We start from the raw sequence: 22,581 nt of genomic DNA on the forward strand, positions 1-22,581 counted from the left end.
GATATAGAGGGTTTGAACAAAGTGTGAATCCTGATTTAGACAGGACGTGTTTCTAACCCTAATATGACTCATTTACAAAGATATCTCTACGTTTTGGTCAACGCAGACGCATTTCTAACTTTCTTAAGTTCTTAAGTTCTTTAATTGTGCATAGATGACGTGAACGGTGTGATGTTGTAGATGAAGGCGACACCACCATCCTATGCTTTTGTAACTATTGGTGTATTATACAGATAAAATAATGTTTGCCTGGTGTTATGTTATACCCAATGCTCATAGTATCGTTCATAATGTATCCAGACGGGAAATACTAACTGTGACTGAGTACGGCGGTCATTCTATCATTCTATGGGTGATACTACTACTACTACTACTACTACTACTACTACTACTACTACTACTACTACTACTACTACTACTACTACTAGTAGTAGTAGTAGTAGTAGTAGTAGTAGTAGTAGTGAAGATAGCCTTAAGTGGCGGGTTATTGAGTCGGATGGTGAGTCTTGTGTCTTAGATGATGCGTATCTTCGTATCCCTGTTGCTTAGGTTGAAGTTCATAACATCAATCACCGGATTGTCTGGTTCAGAGTACCTGGAATATTAAACACTACTACTACTACTACTACTACCACTACTACTAGTGAAGATAGCCTTAAGTGGCGGGTTATTGAGTCGGATGGTGAGTCTTGTGTCTTAGATGATGCGTATCTTCGTATCCCTGTTGCTTAGGTTGAAGTTCATAACATCAATCACCGGATTGTCTGGTTCAGAGTACCTGGAATATTAAACACTACTACTACTACTACTACTACTACTACTACTACTACTACTACTACTACTGACCAAGACGAGGCTACGAGAAACGGTACCCCATGACTCAAGTGCATGCTTGAAAGACATGTGAAGATACACAGTTATACCACCCATTACCAGCTTAAATGAATAATTAGTCGACAACGGTGAAAGATATCAATGATAAACCAAGAGTAGGTCTCACACAAACTGAACCTAAAACTGACAAATTGCACATTGAAAACAAGCACAACGTATGTGTAGCGCCATGTCGTTATCTTGATATTTTTCGCTCGATAAATTGTGTGTCGCAAAAGTCAATACTTGTCACTATTTACACGTTCTACCATCTCGTTGAGGAATAACGGCATATTTTAACCAACAATGAATCGGGTCGTCACTTTTACGAGCCGTACATGCCAAGTGGCCTAAACTATAAAAATAGCTGCCATACCCGTAGCTGATGTTTACAACATTGATGCGTCACTGTTTTGACTCGATCAAATCTGACGACATGTGCGCATGCGCTGCTGTGAGTATATCCCAGACGAGAGCCTCAACTGTTATCATTATCGAAAGTGATATTTCATTTTGCACGTGTCTTCTCGAGTGACACGCGACATAACAACTCACACCGCCAGTATGCCCAGATCTTTCCTAATCAGGAATGGGCCCCGCAGCTATTGTAACGACAATTCTACGTTGACTCCAATTGGTGAGTACATGATCTAAGTATTTCATAAAATACATCAAAGATTTTGTAAATATGTTATAAGTTATTGAAACATTTCATATTAGGAATCGAACTCCCGAAACGGTTGTGTCTCTTCATCACAGAACCAGAGCTCAAAAAGGCAAATTCACCTTTCAGTTAGTATACACATACATAATGTTCTTCATTCCACTTAATTATTTTATTAAATACGATATAAAAAGGTAATACTTTATTCTTTTTTATGTTTATACAGTCATTCCTGGGTTGAAACATTAAATCCCTTTTTTTCTAATGAGGATTATTAAACATAACTAATCTTTATTTTCTTAACTCGAGCTTTTATTCACGGGGTGATGATAATACATAGAGGGCTCATGATTTCAGAGAAACGTATTTCGTCATAACTCTGTGTAAACTTTACATGTTGCTCATGTTGCGGGGTGTCTGTTTCCTAATTATGTATCCAGTTTGTGACATGAGTTGGGCGGGAAAAGGGAAGGTTCTTGTACACAATTGGAACATAATGCATAAATAACACTTGTAATTGATTTAGATACTGCCATTGAATTCCTCATAACGCTTTTAATCAACTTTTCGCAAAGTGCATGCTTTTTCTATAAATGAAAAACTTACAACACATGTATAAGAAACATCAGCAAGGAACAGTTATTACGATGGTTAGAAGAAATATCGTTTAAGTTTGACTATATGAAAAGTGTTAAAACGTTTGCGGTTCTATCATCTATTTGATGAGTTTAAAACCCTTAATTAGGAGAGATTGACGATGTGTCGTGAGAGAGATTGTCCCCGTCATGGCTGTTTCAGGAATCAGCTTACAAATACTTCCTTCCTAAAATACTTCAGTCAGAATACTGAGAAGTAGTGTGCGTAAAAATACTGGTTTTCGTTGTTTGACAAAATCTCTCAATTTATTAATTCTTAGAACGAAACCGGATGTAGCATGTACAATAAGACCCACACGTTACACCATGCGTGCAGCCTAAACTGAGGGAAATGTTAGATCATCCCCACGCACAGCATCCCTCCTATCCTACAGATGGATTTCCTGCCATTCCTTAGTTTCTTGAAATGTGTGTTTTCTCATAGGTTCTAATTTCGATATGGTTCAGCCTCAACTGTTCTACACCCAATCTGCCCAGTCACTGTGTTATCTACTGTTCTAGTCTCACCATGTGCGTATAGTTAAGCACACTTTACGCTCTGTCTCAGACGTACGGATTGCTGGTTCATCCTGCACGCCCTGTCTCAGACATGCGATTTGCTGGCTCATGTTGTACGCCCTGTCTCATATATACGTTTTACTGGTAAATATTGTACGCCCTGTCTCAGACATGCGTTTTACTGGTAAATATTGTACGCCCTGTCTCAGACATACGTTTTACTGGTAAATATTGTACGCCCTGTCTCAGACATACGTTTTACTGGTAAATATTGTACGCCCTGTCTCAGACATGCGTTTTACTGGTAAATATTGTACGCCCTGTCTCAGACATACGTTTTACTGGTAAATATTGTACGCCCTGTCTCAGACATACGTTTTACTGGTAAATATTGTACGCCCTGTCTCAGACATACGTTTTACTGGTAAATATTGTACGCCCTGTCTCAGACATACGTTTTACTGGTAAATATTGTACGCCCTGTCTCAGACATGCGTTTCACTGGTTCATTCTGTACCTCTTAGACATACAAGATATTGGTTCAGTTCGTTAAGTCGTACTTCCAATCTCAGACAAACCAGGTACTGGTTCAGTCTCGTACTTCGTTCGCCCTATCTGTAGACATAGCATGTCCTAGTTGTCGACATTTACAACTCACATCAGCATTCACATACAGTTTCTTTTGTTTACAAATTTTACATTTCGGTATTGACATATTGTAATTTAATTCTTCACTCAGCAATAATCCAGCTTTTTGAGGCGGCTTTCTGTAAATGATCATTCCAGTGACTGACCCAGAGAACAAAAGGACCTTCGCAATTTGGATCAACAACCTCAGCAATCCTGACCGCCCGAAGGTTGCTTTACGCCAATTCAATCTTCACGGGTCTTATTTACATATTTTATGAGCAATTAAGTATTGTTTCATTTTCACATATATCGGCTTTTACGTATTGATCTGGCATTCAAACTTTATATCCATATCGATCGATATTGTTACAGTATTAGCATATTTCTCTGCCATTTTTGTACCTGTTCGATCGGTATTCATGGTATAAGCTCAGTATCCTGCTATTCACGAATTTAGTTAGTTTCCATATTTCATACTAGCGTTCCCACTGGCGTTTCAACATTTACAACTATGCACTTGTTTTGGTTTTCGTTATAATAATCATCGTCATTTTGTGTTGAGCTTTTCCGTGCTCAGTATCATGCTCAAATCTGTATTCAACCCTGACTTCAGTAAATTCTGGATTGTGATTGGTTAATCAAAGTCATTCACGTCATATGCCTCTGATTTTCCAACACATGATGTAGTTGTTTAAAATCTGAATAACGCGGTTATGGTAGAATGGAGATAAACTTATTGTGTTGGACAATTAGGGGTATGTCGCAAAATTGTAATAGCTCTAAGTCTGATTTGAAACCGAACGCGTAGATTTTCCAACACAGTATGTTTATCTCCTAATTTACATATCATACTCACATGTACATGCACAACTGGTACTGTCGTATTTGCACCCGTCTACTGAATCGTTTTCACAAAGATATCGATTCAGCAAAACGTTTTATCGGATCATTGGTGGTATCTTGGTAAAACGTATTTGCTAGTCGTATCGCTTCATTATCTAGCTTCCCATGACGTTTTTGTTTACCATAACTGTTCCATAAAATGAAACACAGGGAGGAAATATGTAAATACGTGTACTACAGAGGATGTCTCGGAAGATTAGAGTTTGGTTTTAATAGCAAATTTGTAGTGCACTCGTTCTTACTCCTTTGTAAAGTCGAATGAATGTAGCGGACATATTGTGTGACAAATTCATATTTTGGACATGGATATTCATATTCATATTTGCTGTTATGAATTATACATACATTATAAAATGCATATGTAGTTTATTGATAATTACACATGCGTTTCGAACACTAACTGATTTACTTATTTGCTAATTCTCAGAGCATCACTGTTTACTACAGGTTGAAGTGAATTGGGCTTCACGTCACATCCTAATTATTACAGCCGATTATTATAGTGACGAGACCAAGTATGCTTTCATAAACAGTTCTTCTACTGTCTACTAAATCATGGATGGAAGACGTCTTGTTAAATTCCTGTTACCGTTACTAGTCAAAACCGTATGCATAGTGGTTTATGAACGTTTTAAAGTTCTGTTAAATAGACAGTAATGTTCAGTATTATTGGCTAGCTGTCCCATGTTACAGCTCTTCTTGCACCAGTTTTCGTGGCACGTAGCAAGAAAAAACAAAAGAACACTATATCTAAACACTTTCAAACATTCTTGGAGAATGCGTATGTAAAAAATGTGGCCAGTTGCCTTAAAGGTACATTTTGTGAAATTCAACAAATTCATCATTGTAGATTCATATACATATTTCCCATCGAGAAATATTAAATACCTTATTTTCAAATCATTAAATTCTGGACATTGTAGTAAAATATGAAATTCATCTTGAACGTGTCCGTTGTTACAATGGTTACATTAACTGTGCTGACTCTCAGCATCGTTGTTTCGTCTGGTGGCATTCGCATTCAAGTTATGTACAGAAATTCGTAATTTACAAAATAACTTCAGTGGCGTCTTATCATGGGTATGTAATATACGCTTCAGGCTAGAATCCTGGCTATAACACAGTTAAAGAGGACACGGATTGGTCACTAAGTTGGATCGATCACTGCACCCAATTCTCAAACGAGCATTGATAATTTGACAATATGCAATTTGACAATTATTTTAGTCAAAGATATACAAACACATCTTTTTCGGTTCAAATCTTCGAAGAACATTTAGAAGTGGAATTTTAATGGAGGAGCAAGCATACACTCCGAAACGACGTGTTATTCAAAATAACGCTCACATCCTTAAATTTTTTTATTTATCCGGCTTTGAATTCTTATCTCTTTATCTTTGACTCATGTATTACAACATAAGGGACGTTGGTTTTCATCATATGCTGTGGTGTTTTGTTTTTGTTCTTTTCTTTTTTTTTTTGCCTTTTAATTAGTGAAGCGGACATATTGCTGTACAGTTCCCCTTACTCAGCCCATGGAAACAAATTTTAGTTGATTTTCGGCACAGATTACTTGCGACCAGTCATTATATCGCTTTATCCAATCCCGGATTTATTCTTCATGCATGTCCTGCGAGTTGAATCCTAACAACTGATATGGTGCAGGATATCCGGATTGTGTATTGATAAGAGTTAGAGGGAGGTAGACAAGCCAGGAGTTTGCCTGACGTTCATAACGCCCGTTTCGTGACGATATTCTGTAAATAGTGAGTCGGATCAGACAATTCAGTGATTGACATTATGAGCATCGGTCAACGCAACTGGGATACGGCGTCATGTCGGCGAGCCTGACGACTTGATACTTTTAGTCACCTCTTACGACACTGATATATAATGCTTACGTCTCGCCGCTGTACCTACCTACCTACCTACCTACCTACCTATCTATCTATCTATCTATCTATCTATCTATCTATCTATCTATCTATCTATGTAGTCTATACATATAGAAAAGCAATGATGTATTCATGTAAAATAGGTTTTCTGTTTTCTACCCTGTAGTGTTGAAAAGCGGGTTTGGTCATTAAGATAGAGGACACGAGCATATATTTTCTTAATTTGACAATGTTCAAATGTGTACACTTTAGTCGTAACAAGAATTATTCTAAAATCATCATATATGGAATACTAATAAAACATACCCATCGTATTCAAGCGTGTGTGTGCGTCCGTGTGTACGTACGTGTGTATTCGCCGGAGTATACCTACATCGCATATTTTTTCCTGCCTTACCTTCACCCACATCACCTTTTTAGCACAGAGTCCAGAACACCTAACGCCAAGAAATTCGTTAGTTATCCTCTGTCCCCAACATGTAAGTGTTATGTGTGCGTGCGTATAATTTTCCAGCCTTAACTTCCCCCACATCACCTTATTAGCACAGAGCCCTAACGCCTAATGTCTGTGACCAGTGAACGGTGGCGTCTCAATGGAGCAGAGTACGTTCTCAAGTAGGGGTCTCCCTCTCTGCGTTCTCCATTAATTCTTACAAAACACACCTAATCAGCTTAACACAGCTTGTGACTTTGCGAACTGTAACCTTAAATACGTAGAATACGCAACACAAAATACAAGTCATGAATCAGATTATCGTCCACACAAGGTAAACGAATGATGTAGTGGAAACATAGGAGACAGGAAAAGGAATGCCATTTTAGAGAGTGGTCAGATGCAACACATGTCATATTTGGGATTTCACTTTCTCAGTAAGGTACAAATTCTAGTACTTGTTTGGTTGAGTCCCATCCGGGATTCGAATCCGCACCCTCAGAGTCAGGCACCTAATCGCCAGCACACAAAGTCAGCCGCCTAGCCCGCTCAGGTACCTCACAATCCTTACCAAGTGATATTATTGATATGCTCGGGTTATGTATAGGGTCTTACAATGTCGTAACCTAAAATACACCATTATCTATACTTTACATGATTGTATCTTCCGAACATACTTGGTATTTATAATCTATTTGTATTCCGGATCGGTATTCAAATAAACAACGTACTGCTTGCTTGCAATCCGGTTCCGCTGTTGAAAATAGATATGTTTAAACCATACACTGTATTTCTAGCTTAACAAGTTATTACAACAAACGGATTCCATGTTCAATGTCTTCAATAAAGATGAGCGGTAACTTCCGTACAGTTCCTGGGTCTCCGTTGTTTCCTCTTTTGAAGTTGTTTTCATTCTTTTGGAGTATGATGTAAAACGCAAACGAACTGATGACGTGGGTTTTCATTAATATGTGACTAAATATTAGGTTAATTGGTACATGGAAAGATAACATGCACTATCATTAGTGCTATTTGTACGCTACAAATATATATGCGCCGTTGCTGACGACATTCAACTTGAACGTAAAATCCGCGCGTGTGTGTGTTTGTTTGTGTGTGTGTGTGTGTGTGTGTGTGAGAGAGAGAGAGAGAGTGTGTGTGTATGTTTGTGTGTTTGTGAGAGAGAAAATGAAGGGAGACTGTGACGGAATAAAGAGAGCATAAAGACAGACAGTGTCTGACGGAAGAATAGATCCGTGGAGAGAGAGAGAGAGTGTGTGTGTATGCATGTGGTGTGTGCATATTTAGATTGTGAGTGTATGTGTATGTATGTGGCGTGTGTCACACACACACACACACACACACACACACACACACAGAGATAGAGTGAGTGAGAGAGAGAGAGAGATGGTATATGCGATATACTTTAACCCGGATCTTTAAAGGCGTTAAACCATCTTGTATGAGACTGTTACACCTCAACTCGTGTAACCTGTTTAACATCATCATGTAACGCCCTGTAGAACTGTCCCCATGGTAACCTATGTCGGCAGTGGGAGGTGAAAAAGTGGATTGGATGCCCCTGCACGAGAAGGCGTGGACATTATTCACGCAAAAGATCATTCGAAATATACTTACTGTCTGGCTTCATATCGCTTGTACATTTTTTAGAGCGCTTCTGACAAATGTTGCTAGGATATAAGAGCAAAAGCATTGCAAATCCAAGGTCCAGATCAATACTATGACATCAGTATGAAACATATCTACATGAGGTAACCATTTTCTGTTTGTTTCAAGTTATTTACCATCATATTAAATGTCAAAAGTTAAAAGGGGTCAGTTAGTGCTTAATGAGATATGCATTTGATCTTACAAATTAATTACGGAACTAAATGTTGTTCTGCAATAACTTCAGCGTTTAGCTTAGGCGTTGTTGAACAAGGCACACTTGTACTTTCCGACATCTCCGTTGCCTGACTTGATGGAGGTGGTGTCAGCCACGGTATTGGGGGCTGGTACGACGAACGGTACCCTGGGACACTATCTGAGCCAGCTGGACCCCTGGCCCGAGTACAAGCTAAGGTTTCCAGCTATTAAACGCGCGGCTTGTCAGCCGATAACCCCCTAAACGTTTTCTCATTGTCATTTGTTTCAAATAGATACTATCTCGTGTGGGACATCTGGGAAAAGTTATAGAAAATATATTTATGTCTTGTTTATATTAGTATTATTTGGAAACGGTCTGTGTGGAAAACATTATGCAATGTTAGAACTCAACACGTTTAATTGATGATTAATTTAGGAAATTTAGTCTTTTTTACCGAACAAAGATCGCAGTCAGTTGTTAAGTGCAAGTTAAACGCTGACGAGAGATTGCGAAGAGTTTGAAGATGGAGTAGGCCATATAACTCAGTCACATAGGACAGTGTAGGCACATATAGCGGACTATATATTTACAGATAAGTAAAAACCAACAAAAACAACACAGCTCCCCTACCCCCTAAAAAACAAAGACCCCCAAAAAACAACAATAAACAAAAAAAAAACCAAAACCCAAAACAAAATAAATAAAAAAACCAAAATAAAAACAAAACAAAAAAACCTCCAAAAAACAAACAAACAAACAAACAAACCAAACCAAACCAAAGAAACACCGAAAAACAACCCCTAAAAGAAGCCAAAACAAAACAAAAAAAATACACAAGAAAAATACACGGACTGCAAATATTTACCAATATTCCTATTTTAAATTCTAAGTTGAAAAACATACTGCTAAAGTATTCAGCTACGACACTAAAACACGGACTTTCTCATCGAGAATTTCAGTCATTTCAGAATTCTTTATTTTGAAATATAAAATATGGTGCCATTCAAAAAAGCCCATAAACACATAAGCATCACTGATTTTGTTACATATTGTATATAATCAATTTAGCTGAAAGCAACATAGGACTGAGGTGCCGTTTGTCTTTTGGATACTTTTCTCTCTCACGCCAGTCTCAAGTGGACCATGCATTTCTGTAATCATACGGCGTGTGTCAGCTTGAACCGTTATAACTATACTTATTGTTGGATATAAGTAAGTACGTTTTTAAAAACACCCTCAAACAAAAATATCAATACGGAACATTCCGTAACGGATCGACTCTCTGCAATTAACATATATAACTATCAGTAACTAGATATTACGTTTTACGAATTCTCGTTCTTTTCACTTGAACATCCTGTATTGATGATGATGATGATGATGATACCCCGCATTTGCAGTGGGTTAATGTAGGTGCTCAAATAACATTTTTACGCAAGAGGTAGCAGAAGTATTGTACGACAGCAGGCAGTGACATCCTCCCGAATGTCATACGAGTTCTGGCAATACACAGCCTGCGAACCCAGCTAGTAGAATGAGGCGATGCACTTGCCGGTCGGGCGTGTCATCGTGTCAACACACCCGTACCCCGTGTCAGACCAATGTTTATTATGACCATGCCCCTATCACCATGAATTATTCATAGGTATTGTGTATATAGCACATGACGAATGTAGTATACACCATCGCACAATAACTCACGACGGGGAAAGACAACGATAATGTGAATTTGCAATTGCTGAATGTCTGATCTGGACAGCTGCCAATCTTACACGGCTTATTGGAGGTAAGACACATTTGTTCAGTTTTGAAATATATTGCACCGAGCTTTTCGAATACATTGAACCAAATTATTCATAACGTTAAAAATCCAGTTTAAGAATTAATGTAATAGTTATTATTTTATATACGTCCCCAAGCAGAATTCACTTTTTAGGTTCTTATCTGTCATGCCCATATTGTGATGATTTACGTGATTAGCACAAACACACTTTGGAACACCCACGAGTGAAGAAAACTTCAGTTTTAATGACATAAATGTAAAATAATGTTTAAAGAAGTCGAAAAACGCCCTATTTTTTTATTATTACAATTACGTTTTTAAATGATAATATGAAGAAAGTAGGGGTCATTAACATTTTAGTTGCGTTTGACAGGCTTTATATTTTATTTTGGATGCAAATACATTAGACCCTATTTGGTAAAACGTAGGGTTCACAGATGCGAATCTTTAGGAATTCACAACCCATAATTTTAGCCGACCAGGGGTGTTGGACTTTTAGGAGGGACGCAAGATTGTCAAGGTCGAATAACCCGTAGGCCTGCCTGCACGTGCATGGACTACTGGTTGACAGACGACATCATTTGCAATCAAACTGGTTTAGCCCTTGGTCAGATTGTTCCGATTTGAGGGATTCAGGCAGAAATCATACTTCCTTTTATTAAGGTTAGGACAACTGCATTTGGGTTAGGACAACTGAATTCTTCATCCCACTCGTGTGAAGAGCTCTCCAACACCCAGTGCTTCACACTCCTGTTGAGAGATCCACCACTTCACACGTCGGGAAATGGAATCTCAAAACAGCGTCTGTAATTCTGCAGCCCCAGACAGGCAGTTAAGTGATGAAGAGCACACACTAGACCTATTTACAAAACCACATGACAGTGCCTGTCTCAAACCTACCTTTCCTAATTACTTCAAATGTATTGTCGTTAAAGAATCAGTGAACATTTGCTTTCAATAATAGCATTTTATGTACTGTCGTGTTTCGTCACCTTTAAATTGTGTAAATCAATGTCTTGGCGAAGATCATCAACAGATCTGAAAAATGTTATTGTTTTTTGTGTTTATTGCTTATAACACGTGACCAAAGTTCCATCGTTTGACTACACAATAATTGTATGTGTTTCAAGTTCGATTAAAAAAGAGAATGAATGTTCCCTTGCATAGTGAATAATCACAGACTAGTGTTCACTTCTGTATAGAAAATGAAATACAAATGAAAGTGACGAATTCCTCTAGTCCAGTGTTTACACTTTTCCTTTTTAAGTTCTTCACGTAATAAATATAACTAAATGGTGCAAAATTCCATGTAAATTGTGTTTGTAAGTCGGTGTTTCTGAGTGTAATCGTGTCGCCCAGGTTTAAATTGTTTTTGTTATTCAGAGTTTCTGAGCGTCATGGTCAAGTTCGTCCAGAATTCCGTAAATGATCTACAAACATCAAACAAGAGGCAATGGATAAAATGCGTTACATAAGTAAACAAACTTCAGTGTAGAATGTCAGGATATGTCTACTTTTCTCTTTACCCTTGGAGAGATAAGGATAATCACTTAAATATCTTAAAATATCCTCATTCAAGCTTCCCACCTACTTAGTGTTGTGTTACTGTTAATCCCAGCGTCGGGTTGCTGTTCAATCCCACCCATTTTGGTACCAAAATAATATATAAACACGCACTTGCTGCATACGAAAGGATTCCGACGATAAAACTAGCGTCTGTATAAGGGCATACACATTTCATTGTGATGAGGACGCGTGTGTTAGAGGGGACATACGGTGTGAGATCTCCGGCATTTGTTTCGTGTTTAATTATTTTACCCTCCCCATCAACAGGTGCTCATTTATATTTTCAAAATATAAACAACCAACTCTACCCTTCGCTCACTTGTTTGTAAGTAAACCGAGAGTTATGCTTTACAATTGTTTTCATCTCGCATAATTAATTGACATATTATCGAGTTAAATGTTGATATGTACTCGTGTACTTTTGTATAAACATTGGGATATAGCTCTGCCGGATTAAAACTTACTTAAAAACGTGTACAAATGAAATGTGTTAATTTCCTCTCGGGGATGATATTGCACACTTGTCAACACACGTATCTACCAGCTGAAATAATGTCTGATATGAATTAATAGAAAAATCGGAAATTATCATGTGGAACATTTTATTGAGGAAATATCTTTGTAACAATATTATCCAGACCAGCTAGTGAGAACGGGTTGGTAAAATCTAATTTAGACAGTGCCAAACTGATACATCATGTTTGCTTGTTATGTACATGTTTCGTTTTTTTGTGACTTATGTATCTTTATTAGTTCGCCTTTTTAAAATATCCAAGTCTTTGTTTATGACAGTCTGGCAATATATGATGTCTTGGTATTTAGTAGGTTTAGATAGCAGTGTGAAGAAGAAAATATTTTATTTCAGTGTCACATGCTCTTACAATAAGATCGTTAAAGACCCATGAAATATTGTGATAGCGTCTAGAAATTAGAGTTGGTTGACAATTGACAATAAGAATGTGAAAATCTACAATTAGTCTGTCCAATAACACGCTTTATATATTGCTAATATACTGCCTAAATCAGTAACACAATATATAAACGTTGGAACACGATACGACAAGAATTTCTAACATGTTGATATAAATTATTTCATGAAACAATATTTTTTAAAATATATTTTCTGATGGAATATAATTATTCACTCTGGTAATAACTGAGTTAACTGCAAAGAGTCCGGGCTCGTCCGCGACACAGCAGCATGTATGACCACGTGACTTATCTGCTTATATGAAAACGTATACAGCGAGTTTACCAAAGGACTGATCTGTATAGGAAATTTTATGGTAGAAACATAAAAAGATTCCCTGAATTATTTGATGTCAGTTTCGTTTTCAAGTCAAATGTTGAGACGTCTTTTCCGTCCGTCTGTTGTATCTCGTACGGTTTGGACATTAAACCCGGTTGAGATAACGATGTAAAAACTAAATTCAGAACGATGATCGCTTTGTTCCTCGCCAGCCTCTTTGTAAATGAAGCCATTTGTGTGGAGCTTTGGGGTCGTATTTCATGTTGTGACAGTGTGAACATTTCAAACAAAAACTATATCTGAGCGAGGAGGTCGCTGACTCGGTAACCATGGGAACTAGATACGCCATGCGTATGTATTTGCGAGACGTAATGACCACGATTCTTCAGTGATAATTTATCGCACTAATATCAGCAGATTTAATTAGCCTCTCGGGAAAAGGATAGACTGAGGGTATTTCATACGTGAGAAGAAAAAAAAGTAGAAAACTTTGGCGAGAAGAAAACCGATTTGTCTCTGAAAACGACGATCGGTTCTCAACCATCTGTTTGACGATGGGATGTTGCAAGTCGCCACACGCCGGAGCTACGTGATGGGTGAAGGCGTTGGATGCAGTTCAGCCATCACGGACAGATGTTGAACTTAGGTGGATGGGGACAAGCGCACAGTGGTCCATTGAACTGTGAATGCCCGTTTGCTTCAATAACAGGGATAGCTCAGAGGCGACGCTCCACGACCACAGGGTGTCTAAGCACACATACGGAGCAATAGTTGTAACATGACACCTTTTTTTATTACCAGTGGAAAATGGATAAAATCAACAATTTATTTAGCGATAGACTCACAACACACAAATGTTCCACCAAAGGGTGTAAGTATCACCACGTGCATGTAGTTGAAATTGAACACTCACCGCATAATTCATTTTTTCGTAACCTTAATTACCTACCCAGCTGTGTGTCGTTGTATGAGAAAAGACATTTGCTGTGTCAGTGAAGAAACAACACTTCAGCTAGTACTGAAATAATATCTGCGAGTATGCCACCTGTTGCAAGCGTGCAAATTCTGCGCTGCGCGTAACACATGCACGATGGGTTACCCTAAGATGTACTTTTACATGTTACACGTAACACATGCACGATGGGTTACCCTAAGATGTACTTTTACATGTTACACGTAACACATGCACGATGGGTTACCCTAAGATGTACTTTTACATGTTACCTAACATATAACGCATTCGATGATGATTAAGTAAATCATAAATTGTACGTACCGACAGTATATTTGTTTTACGTTTGTTAAATCAGTGAATTAAGTGGATTGTATTATGTTAATATTCAAGAAGACAGGACTTTATGGGAAAACATCGGTTGTATGAGCAAAGAAACAAGTCTTATATACGCTGCATACCTATTTCTGTCTTCCACTATTTATCATCAAATAAATTAAAAATTCTTCATAGTGTCACGAAACTCATAGTATCATTATCATAACATGGGGTAGCTTACTTTTGTTTACGCTGTGAGGTATTATTATCTGGTTTTTCAATTTTATGTTACATTTATTCCTGAAAACTTCATAGGGGAAAAATCCCCTTATCAGATAAAACAACGGGCACCGACAAAGGCCATGATAAAAAAAAAATGTTGAGTATAGTTCAAGGGACAAGCAATTGAACAACGGCCACATAAAACGTGTTTCATTGGTATAAATAATGATAATATAAAATCTTTATAATATTTCACCAGTATTTTATCAGAAAGACATACATGACATGAGTTAGCATTGACAGTAGTGTTGATAGACACCAGAAACGTGCGATGTTGAGATTTATTGAATCACTGGCAGATCTATTTAAAGATTATATATGCAAACTCTATGTATGTGCATCATAAAAAGTCCTACATCCAGATATATAAACCCGATAGAGAAAAAAAAATCGATTTTGTGCGCCATATGCCTAATGCTGTATGTATGAAATGCGCTGGCTTAACTGCCAAGGGCGGGTAACTCTAATCTATCATGACTTAGAACTATTTATTCGGTAAGCACCCGCCAAGCAGAATGAAGTATTACAGAAATTGGTTTTACTTGTGCCATTTGAAACGTCGCACTGCGTGAAATATGAAGATGGCCGTCACAGCATGAGCGGTATATTGATAAGAAGGTCTTTGGTAACAAGAATTGACAACCACATTTCGCTTTCTGTCATTAACTATTCTTAGTGGGCCGTCACAAGTTCCCAACAGCGCAGCAAATGTGTTTGTATCTTGAAGAATCCGTATCTAAGCTGTTATTTTCTATGGAATAAATGCCTAACATTTGCATTATGTCACATGCAATCAGTTTTTGTAATCGGGTTATTAACATCGACGTGAACTTTCACTTTTCTGGTCATAAATTCGCGCAATTTCAAGATGTAGTAACTTGATTTGGTTTGGGAGACAATGACATTTATTCACACCAAGAAAAAGATGTATAAACTGGGTTGGTGTTATCATGAACACCTTATAAAGATAAGAAGAATAGTTCCAGCTATCTCCATGACATCAGAGTGTGTTGTCAAGTTGCGTTCGCCGCTCTCACTTCTCCGACAAGGTCTTATTTATTGCAAGTTGGCGACTTTTGACTTTAACCTACCTCCACAAATTAATTTTTCTCCTGAGTGGACATTTTTAGAGAGAATGTTTATAAGATTAAATATATATGTCACAGTTAAATCAAGATTTAACAGAACCAAGACCTCCCATGTCCTCAAATCGCTTCCCCATGATGCGTTACGACGCCAGACTAGGGGTTCCCTATCGTATTCTGCAAACTTTCTATTTATTAATTTATTCGTATTTCTTTTGCAAACATGTTTGGCATGACAAACGGAAAAACAACCGCAATTAAACTTTGTTTATAGCTATTTCTTGAACTGTTATTAGGCTGAATGACTTTCTCATGAGAGTTTGATTTAACGTCGGCAGAATTATGTCTGAGTTTTCGTTGCCACGTAACATACAAGACAAACACTCGTCCTTGTTGAAATATCGTGAAACAGCCACATGTGGTTTGTGTATGCAATTCTGTTTGTTTTACTTTGTCTTAAGAAAGATAAGTCTGACGTTAAACCACTTTCAACCGACTCATGCCGGCCGTAAACCCTAATTTCTTTTTGAAACAACGCGAGTTTTGCTGGGTTCAAATTCTAAGCAAATGTCCAATCATGAAATAATCAAGTCTGAAAAAAATGCGTTTTCTCACAAATATTTTTCAAACAAATGTGTTTTCACTTGTCAAACTTCGCGCATTAATCACGTTATCAGATTCTGCTCTTTTTTACAAATACTCACGACATATTCCTTAGAGAATATTTTTTCATTATTCTACAAAATACACAAATTTTCTGTCGATAGCCATGACCTTTCAACCCTTTTAAACATTGAGCTTATATCGTGACGGTTTTTGCAGGATTAGACCTCAGTGTTCCCACGTTCTGTGATTAGAACTAATTTCCCAAGCCTCACAAATATCCATATGCTTTTAAATCTGACATTGGGTTCTCTTAAAAAAGTTTGAACTTCACCCAGAGGATGTGTGCTTTCCCATACTGGCTCACATAATTTGTGGAAACACTACCTGCCATGGTCTTGGAGTTCCCACATGACTTAAGAGCCTGTTTATAGAGTACATGTCCTCGGTATACTTGCATAACCCTTCCAACCAACCCAAATATTGCGCAGTTGCACAGATGTGAGAACGCCAGTGTAAATCCGGAACATAGGAGCTGGTGTCATACACTCTAAAGTAATCTCTACCGTCTTACTAGACTAATGTATGGGAACATTTTTAAATTAAAAGTGAAATGTAACTTATGAGAGATGAGAAATGTCCCACGTAATACATCGCCCAGTTTAAAACGTCTGCGGGGTAAACTCTATACACGCTTGACCTCGTTACTCTGCCCTAGTTTGCTGTTTGTTAGCCGCCCAGCGTAGCAGCGGAGCACACGTTATTCCCAGATGAAAACTTCGGACCACTACCGACTCAGTCCCTTCGGTGTAAAGCATGCATGACTAATGATTATGAATACCACTAAAAGTAGCATGTCATAATATACAGCCATGCACTATATATCTTATATCTTAAAATTCTAGCCTTGAGCGTTCTGCGTACAAAGAAGCATCCACTTTTTCGGTCACTGGAACAATGGGAGATGGGCTTTAGTGGAAAGTCTCGCCTAAGTATTCATGCATCTTGGTCCGTGTAGCATATCGTTTGTACCATGGTACCACGGTGAAAGTGATGCAGTTTCTTGTTAACACCTGAATATATGCATATCTCAAGTTCATGGAGTGAACATGAATATTCATCATTTTGGGTGTATGAATATTCATGAAGCAGGCAGTGTGGGGACTTGTGAGATACGTAAGCGTGAATGTTAGGTGGACACGTTCGGAATTATCCACTCAGTTCAACTGAATCCCGACACCACAGGTGTCAGCTTATAAATCAGTAAGTCGAGTCTTACTAAAACTGGAACTTCCTCTCCGATCGAGAGCATTCTTATAACGAAAGGATGGACACATTTTTGCGCCGGTAAACAAAGAATGAATCGTTAACGTCTTACAATACAGACAAACACACTAAGACCAGTGTTTATATATTCCATTAGGACCTACTAAAACTTTAGTAATTTAGCGAATGAGGAGATGAAGAATGCGGACGATATTTATATTTATACTACTTCTTTACTCTACATAGGCGATGTTTCGGCATAGATTCTAACGTTTTTGTCAAGCAAGTGGTGAGTGCTTAACAACGACTATAGAACCCGTGTCCAAACGCCTATGTAGAATAAAAAAGCTGTATGTCCATAAAAATTGTCCTTTCCTTAAATGAACGAATATCTTGATGTAGTCGCCGCTTGAACGTGTGTTTCAGGGGCTAATGCGTTTTTTATAACGAAAAATGGTAGGGGGTTGGGGGGTTGGGGAGGGTGGAGGTAGTGGTGCACAAGAGGGATGTTCATTCTTATGTGTTCACGAGAACTTCAATGTACTTGTAATAAACGTTCAGAGGAAAGAGGAAAGAGGAAAGGGGCGTGTGCGTGTGTGTGTGTGTGTGTGTGTGTGTGTGTGTGGTGTGCGTGTGCGTGTGTGGTGTGTGTGTGTGGTGTGTGTGTGTGTGGTGTGTGTGTGCGTGCGTGTGTGTATCTGTGTGTGTGTGTGTGTGTGTGTGTGTGTGTCGGGGGTATCTCTGCAAACTCCCTATGAATCCTCCTATTTCCTTTATTGACAAAAATAATGCCTATATTTGTTCTTGCTCATAATTGCAATCCCTGATGTCTTAATAGGTTAATACGGAAAGACTAACGTTACCTTGAAAAAACACGACTAGAAAAAGTCTGCTATGTCTCAGCTACTTTTCCACGTCAGTAAGCCATGTTAAAGATCAGCGTACCATGTCCCAGTCGTCATTTTGCAGTTTGAGTGGAGAACGCAGCACTGTAGTGTACCCAGGTCGGAGGATATCCCCACTGCGATATCGGATTTATGATAGTAGAGATATATCGCGATACATCACAAGACAATTACTGTACCGCTTATCTCGTTGACTGAACATAACCCATCTCGCATGTCGGCATCAAGCGTTCAGTTATGACCAACCAATAAACTCCTAATAAAATACCATATCAAATTGGTCAGGCAGTAGAGGCTTCAAAGCAGAGTGTCACGTCTTATCGGACTAGTTTACGGGAGACAATTATGCAAATTAATCACAAGACAAGGGAATACATCTCCGTATCGAGGCTCGTGGCTGCTCGGTTGGGGTGACCTGTTGCCAATTAAACGTCGGACCAGATTAAAGGAGTCCCCGTTATGGTGATTACAAACAACGGTTTCACCTTCTCAGTCGACAATAACAACAGCAGGCGGAGCTTTTGATGCAATTAGCGCCACTGATTGACTCACAATTGACGACAAAGACTTGAGTGGGATTAATTAGTCAGGTGTGAGCTTGTTCTAAAGCGTTGCTAAATACACCGCCCGAGACGTATCAAATCACAGTCAATCGATGCCAATCAGTTGTGTATATTCTGTAATACCTGTATCAATCACACCTGAACACGTGCGATCCCCATTTACCTCTCCCACCGTGACGAAACTTCTCTATATGTGACTATGTGTGTAATACAAATTTATAGCATTTATAAACCTTATTCTGTATTTTAATATATATTACATATGATGTGCATATATTATAACGTGTATCAAGCAAACATTACTAATTTATTTCATATTTTCCTTATGTTTCATTTTGTATTGAGCACTAAGTCTTGTGAAAAGAGTTCGGATTTTATAGATATGAAATTCTGAAATATGAGGGAGTATATTCTTACAGATGCTGAAGGAATAACAATATACACCGAAAAGTCGGGTTCCTCATATATCAGATGTTATAAAGCAAAATGTAAAACGGAATATTTGCAGCATAAAAAAACCCCAACAAAATGCAGCGTAACTGATATGTGCGATAAGTAAAGTATTCTTTTTGTTACCAACATCCGAACTCAAGGCAAAAATTCAATTCCTCCCTAGAGGAATAGATATGGTCCTTTTGTCACACGTGGTTATATATTTTACTGGGGTACTTTCTAATTTGTATGAATAAACAATGTAACAAAAAAAAAATACATTTCCAGTTCGTAAATTAGGAATGGGAAGGTAACCACCTGAAATATATATAGTTCAGTTCTACCCTACAGATCACAGCCTTTAGATAGCTCCATGCAATGTGAGCTCAAACAAACACAAGGACGCGACAAGAAAGCCACGACAGTTGATATCGATGTGATGGGTATTTCGGGCTATCGCTGGTTACTAAAGATATTGTATCTACATCAGCCAAACTGGCACACGTTCTCTTTTCCATCAGTTTAGATCCTGAAATCCACGATATCTCACTTTTTACATATGTCTTCGAGAATTTAAGTGGTCCCGAAAGAAATGACACCCAGTTTATTTCCTAAAATAAACAATTCTGAAACGACACGGCATTGTTAGTATGAGCACTACAGATGTTTGTATGTAAATGCCATGTCGAAAGCAATCACTAGACATTTCTCTCTGTGCTAAAAATTATCTTTGACTGAAAACAAGTTTTTGAAAGAACACAGAGCATTCAATAGCCTTGCAGTCTTAAAAGCATCCTCGCTCCTACCCCCAGCGAACATTTGGAACAGTAAAACTGAAATATTGAAGAATGACAGGCAGTATCCTTTCAGGAAATGCAATACATTTCCTACTGATCTACAGTTCTGGGTGTGTAAAAGTGCGGATAGGCACGGCAGTGGGGAGTCCCTTGTGTATGCCCGTAGTGACGTGTGTCAACAACCCGACATCTCCCTATCTTGTCTAAATGTGGCGCGAAATCTCACGCAGGGCTGTCTATTGCCGGGTAATTTGAAGCAAGATATCATATAGTAGTGTTTATTGCGCCCCCTCTGCGGTCGTGTCACCTCCAGTCTAATTATTCTGTTTGTGCTGATTTAACAAATTAAACGAGATGAGACTGGCTGGAACTTTTGGAAACAATTCTGTCCATTTTTTTGATTAACCCAAATTTCAGCATTTGTTTTACAGCGTAAGCATATTTGGTCTTAGAGACAGGAATAGCTAAATGGAAAAAAATAAGAGTGCGAATGACAAGATTAACAGAAGAATTGGCACGAAACATCTGTTTGAGCAGTATATATTGAAAACAATTTTAGATATAACTCAAAAGAAGTTAAAACCATACAAATGGTAATTCTGTCATGTTAATATTTAAAAAAATCTGTCACAATTTCTAATTTATTTTGAATACGTTCAGAGAGGATAATAGAGGTGTGTTATCTTTAGAATAAATTGTGGGAGCTTTGAAAAAACAAATCTTGTACAAAAACACAATATGAAGATGGTTTAGACCTGATTTGGTTTAAAAAGGACACAGCATATTTCATCTCTGAAAACACCTCACATCTGTGGGTTTAGAGACAAATACAACAACGCGTTTTGGAAGAAAACACCATGCGAACCCCTTTCTTCAAAGCTGAACACACGTTTATTATTAGTTCACCTACTGACAAAATAATGCAAGATCATCGTCAACATAATATTCTGTCATAGCTCTTCCCCAATATTTGAATACTTGGTCCACACTTGCCACAGGGTACCATTCCCGAATCAACCTGCCTCTGTACCCACACGAGTATCACAACCATTTTCTTTGTGTTCAAATTATCTCGCTACGGCATTTTGTTATTTTATCTACCTATGTACTTTATATTTTGCTAGATGTTTACTGGAATTATGTGACGCAACGAAATCATGAACATAAAACATTGTTCCGAAGGTCTTATGCTTCTGTGTCTGTAGGGTTTCCCAGCCGGACTCAGTTCTGAGTATTAAGTTGGGGGTTGGGTGGCGCGCACTTGCCGTACAGTCAAGTTGGGTGGAGATTTACAGAGGATTATGCATGTATATTTCCTGACCAGTTCGAGGGCTGCTGAGAGAGGGACACGTATGTTCAGTTTAAGAGGACTAACGGATTTAGTTCAAATGAATGTTAAAAAAAAGCTCTGTCACTTGAGGACAGAACCAGATTAGTACAGGATATGTGATATATAGACTCGGTTTCTAGTTTTAAACGTTATTATCTATACTGTTCACTGTTTACAATTTACCATAAGAACAATACATGGCGTCACATTCTTAAGACTGAAAGCTTTTCAAACACAAATACATATGAAATTCACGTTGATTGCCCGCATATGGTCAGAATGTGCAATAATAAGGTTAAAATGTTCGCATTTTAAGGATAATTATTATTTTAAACAGTATGAAGTGATAGCCTGAAGTGGTATCCAGATGTCGTTCATCGATCATGGGAAATGAATAAATATTGACCCAAGCCTAAATATTGACCATACCCTGGCGTATTCGGCTAGCACTCGTAACTAGACATATAATTAAAAAACAAGATCGCAATCTTTCAGTCCCCTTAGTGTCAGTACTTGGTAGACATCAACAGAGAATCCATGTACTGATTACTCGCCCCCCTCCACCAAGTGTACAGCCCCCTTCCTCCCCGGAGAATATACCCCCCTCCTCTCCAACGACTGCACTGCCCTCCGCCGAGAATATCCCTAGCGGATGCCACTCTTGTCTCGCGAGGATAGTCGCTTTACAGAGTATATTATATGCTTGCTCATTATGCATGTCGGTTGTGTCATTGCGTATGTTAAATATAGCAGGTTCAGACATGTTTACTGTACAACTAAACACTGCTATCTCCATTTTGAACGCTGACGTTCTTACAAGAGACATTCAGATTTCTCTTGTTATGCTTTGCATTCACCAACATGCTATAAACATAATACTCAATACAATATATAAATACCAAGATTTATCTATCACGATTTATATAGACATTATTACGATATAGAAGGGGTTCGCACAAAAAGAGGCAATTGTCTTGCAATATTATTTCTGCAAGACAATAATACAATTTTTTCGAGAAAACAATTTACTA

General features: G+C 38.1%; 1 protein-coding gene across 1 annotated transcript in view; it reads left to right on the forward strand.

Moving 5' to 3' along the window:
• Positions 1–1,280: 1,280 nt before the first annotated feature.
• The window catches only part of LOC137277582 (protein odd-skipped-related 1-like), a 30,837-nt gene continuing 9,536 nt past the window's right edge, over positions 1,281–22,581 (forward strand). Inside the window, exon 1 of the mRNA XM_067809379.1 lies at positions 1,281–1,510. Within this exon, the coding sequence (XP_067665480.1) occupies positions 1,438–1,510 (73 nt within the window). The 5' untranslated portion in view covers positions 1,281–1,437. The remainder of the gene's footprint in view (positions 1,511–22,581) is intronic.

The sequence above is a fragment of the Haliotis asinina genome, chromosome 3 (assembly GCF_037392515.1).
Source record: "Haliotis asinina isolate JCU_RB_2024 chromosome 3, JCU_Hal_asi_v2, whole genome shotgun sequence".
NCBI lineage: Eukaryota > Metazoa > Mollusca > Gastropoda > Lepetellida > Haliotidae > Haliotis > Haliotis asinina.